Source organism: Nanorana parkeri, unplaced genomic scaffold (assembly GCF_000935625.1).
Source record: "Nanorana parkeri isolate BGI_ZX_2015 unplaced genomic scaffold, ASM93562v1 scaffold1228, whole genome shotgun sequence".
Classification (NCBI taxonomy): domain Eukaryota; kingdom Metazoa; phylum Chordata; class Amphibia; order Anura; family Dicroglossidae; genus Nanorana; species Nanorana parkeri.
Genome location: NW_017307496.1, coordinates 102,619 through 105,483, shown reverse-complemented (window position 1 = coordinate 105,483; position 2,865 = coordinate 102,619). Strand labels below are relative to the sequence as shown.

Sequence of the window (2,865 nt, the reverse complement as noted above, 5' to 3'; positions counted from 1 at the left end):
TACCTCTGACCCCGCTCTGAGGTACCTCTGAGGCCGCTCTGAGGTACCAAGCAGAATAGCAAATAGTGAGAAAAGTAGAAAAAAAAAAAGGTAAAAAAATAATAAATAAATATTAAATTAAAAAAAATAAAGATTTAAAAAATGTTTTATTAAAAAAAAGCAATTGGGCAGAGCTAGCAGTGACAGCTAGCTCTGCCCAACTATTTCCTATTGGCCGGCACCTGCTAGAGTCTTCTAGCAGGTCCTGGCCAATGAATAACAACTGGGCGGAGCCGAACGTGAGGTCATGGCCAGCTCCGTCCAGTTGTTATTGTTTAATGACAGATCAGCGTCCCCAGGTCATTTTGGGGATGCTGATCTGTCATTACAACCGGGCAGAGCCAGCCGTGAGATCACTCAGCTCCGCCTAGCTGTCATTTGCGGGGCGAAAGGCCAGCTGTTCGCCCCGATTCAGGTGTCACTTCAGCTCAGTCGAGCCAAAGCATATGCCTAATGCCTATAGTGAATAGCCCGTACAGCAGCCTTTCGGTTCGACTGAACCGAAGGGCTTCGGTGGCCAAAGAGAGCCGAAGGATCAGCCCAAGCTACGGCTGGATCCTTCGGCTCCTCTGTGAATAACCCCCTAAATGTGCAATTGTAGTCCATCATGAGAGTGAGCTTGGAGCGGTGGCTACTTTACAACACACACAGGGTAATGGTGAACAAAAGTAGCCACCCTCCAGAAGGAAGGACAGTGTCAGAATGAATTCACAGATGATTTGAGGATCTACAACTGAGTGATACACAAATAAGATACATTTTTGTTAATATTTAAGGTACTTAAATGCATTTTTTAAAGATTTTACTTCTGAGTTTAGTGTCACTTTAAGGTCTAATTTATTATCCCCAAGTTCTGCATACCATTATATAGCATTGCACTTTCTAAATGAGGTATCTGTATGTCAATTGTCTTACGTGTTACAGACTACACAAATGCCATACAATCTGTCACTTATATGTGTAAGTGACACTCTGACAGTTCTACATCATCTAACACTTTGTTTTCACAGATAAGACAGTATGGAGTCAGTGCTATGGCTTCATCCAGTTCTACAACAGTCTAATCATTTTCTCTGAAATCAAGTTGTAGGCTGCAGCTCTGTGCTTCCAGAGGGAGGGTCTAAAATTGAAGGTAAACTTGATTGCATTGAAGGAAGTGAGTGAGTAAGCCCCAGCTGTACAGCCTGTATCCTGTATCCTGACACTCAGAAGATAAGGTGGCTCGGGGGCTAGTGGAGCTCTCCTACTGGTATATGAAAGCTTAGTTCTCTCTGCCCTTATTTAGATTTTCTACTGTAGTCTCCAGGGGGAAAACAGAGCGACTGGCAACAGCAGAGGATGAGATTCTTTTCGTGAAAAGCGACGTAGCTAGCCAGCGGACATCCTCCTTTGCTTCACATCTGGAAAGTAAAATCCCAAGTTTAATTATTGGAAGCTCCACACAAGTAAGGAGGGTGTGTATCAGACAGAGAACTGTACTACAGGGGAAAAGAAACTGGAGGCAAGCAAGGAATGGCTAACATTTCCCTTTGGATGTATGCTTACGTTCTGCCAGTATTTTTGTGGCATATCTACCCTTGCAGTGCTTCATTTGAGGGTAGTGCATTTCACCTGGAAGCTGAAGGTAGCACTTCAACCACCAGCAAGATTGACTCCAATATCATAGATGTGCAGCAATCCTACATCCCAGCCAGACTCATCCCACTGTCACAGGTAACTTTATCTATTCCGCCTGTCATGGGTTAATTTCAGATTGCAGGAAACTGTTATATAAGCAAAAGATTTATATTTATAAAAACAAGTGTTAGCAGCAAACCGCCACTAATATTTTATTATATTGTGTATTCTATTACAGTATCTATTTATTTACACTTGGCACTGATTCTCACGTTTTGTAACAAGAAGTTCAAAGCTCCAAAACACTCAATATCCCAAATCCCATGCTTTTAGATTGTGACTGTACACATATGAGCGCTCAGGTGCCTGTAGCTCAATGCTTGAAACTTAAAAGGGTATGTGAGATACTTTTGAAGCAGAATGAGGTGTTTTTGTCCCTGCAGACTTCAATGGAAGCACCTGACAACTCCTGGAAATGAGTGATTTTTAAGGAAAAACAACCATCTCCTTCTCTTAGTACATATTTTACATTGGCTCAAAGCAAAAATGCTCAAGGCTGAAACCGCCAGAAAAAAACACGCAAAAATGCACAAATAAAAACGCTCCAAAATCTGAAAATGCTCAGGTGTGAATGCTCAGAGTGGAAGAGCTGCTGATGTAAAATATAACACTTTTTAGAACTGAGATTTTCAAAGTGTGCTATCCATTATCATGAATAATCACTTGAGTAATCAACATTCATTGATCCAAATGAATAAAGCTTAAATATATTGTAAAAGTGTGTGAATAATGATATTAATAGGGGCAGGTCAGTCTCATAGAAATGCTATTGCCACTAGAATGGCATAGAAATGTCTTACATAAAGTGAATATGTACCTTGTAATAGAACTACCAACCTAAAATGGCACTTAAATGTGAAATAACACAAAGCTGTGACACTTATCCTCTTTTTATTTAGAATCTACACATCCATGAACCACAGGTCAGAAACATGACATCACACAGGATAGGAAAACAGTTGCCTCACTATTTGGTTCCAGTTGTGCATGTCCTATAGGTCAATGATTAACTTTTAGTTTGTGCTAACACCAAAATAACAAATGCTCCATGTCTTTAAATAGTTCCAACGGTGCTGTTAGTGTATGTGTGGGTGTGTGTGGTGTGTGTGTGTGTATATAGGTATATATATATATATATCTATATATATA

General features: G+C 40.5%; 1 protein-coding gene across 1 annotated transcript in view; it reads left to right on the top strand.

Moving 5' to 3' along the window:
* Positions 1-1,193: 1,193 nt before the first annotated feature.
* The window catches only part of LOC108797114 (laminin subunit alpha-4-like), a 104,243-nt gene continuing 102,571 nt past the window's right edge, over positions 1,194-2,865 (top strand). The window contains exon 1 of the mRNA XM_018568687.1: positions 1,194-1,752. Within this exon, the coding sequence (XP_018424189.1) occupies positions 1,552-1,752 (201 nt within the window). The 5' untranslated portion in view covers positions 1,194-1,551. The remainder of the gene's footprint in view (positions 1,753-2,865) is intronic.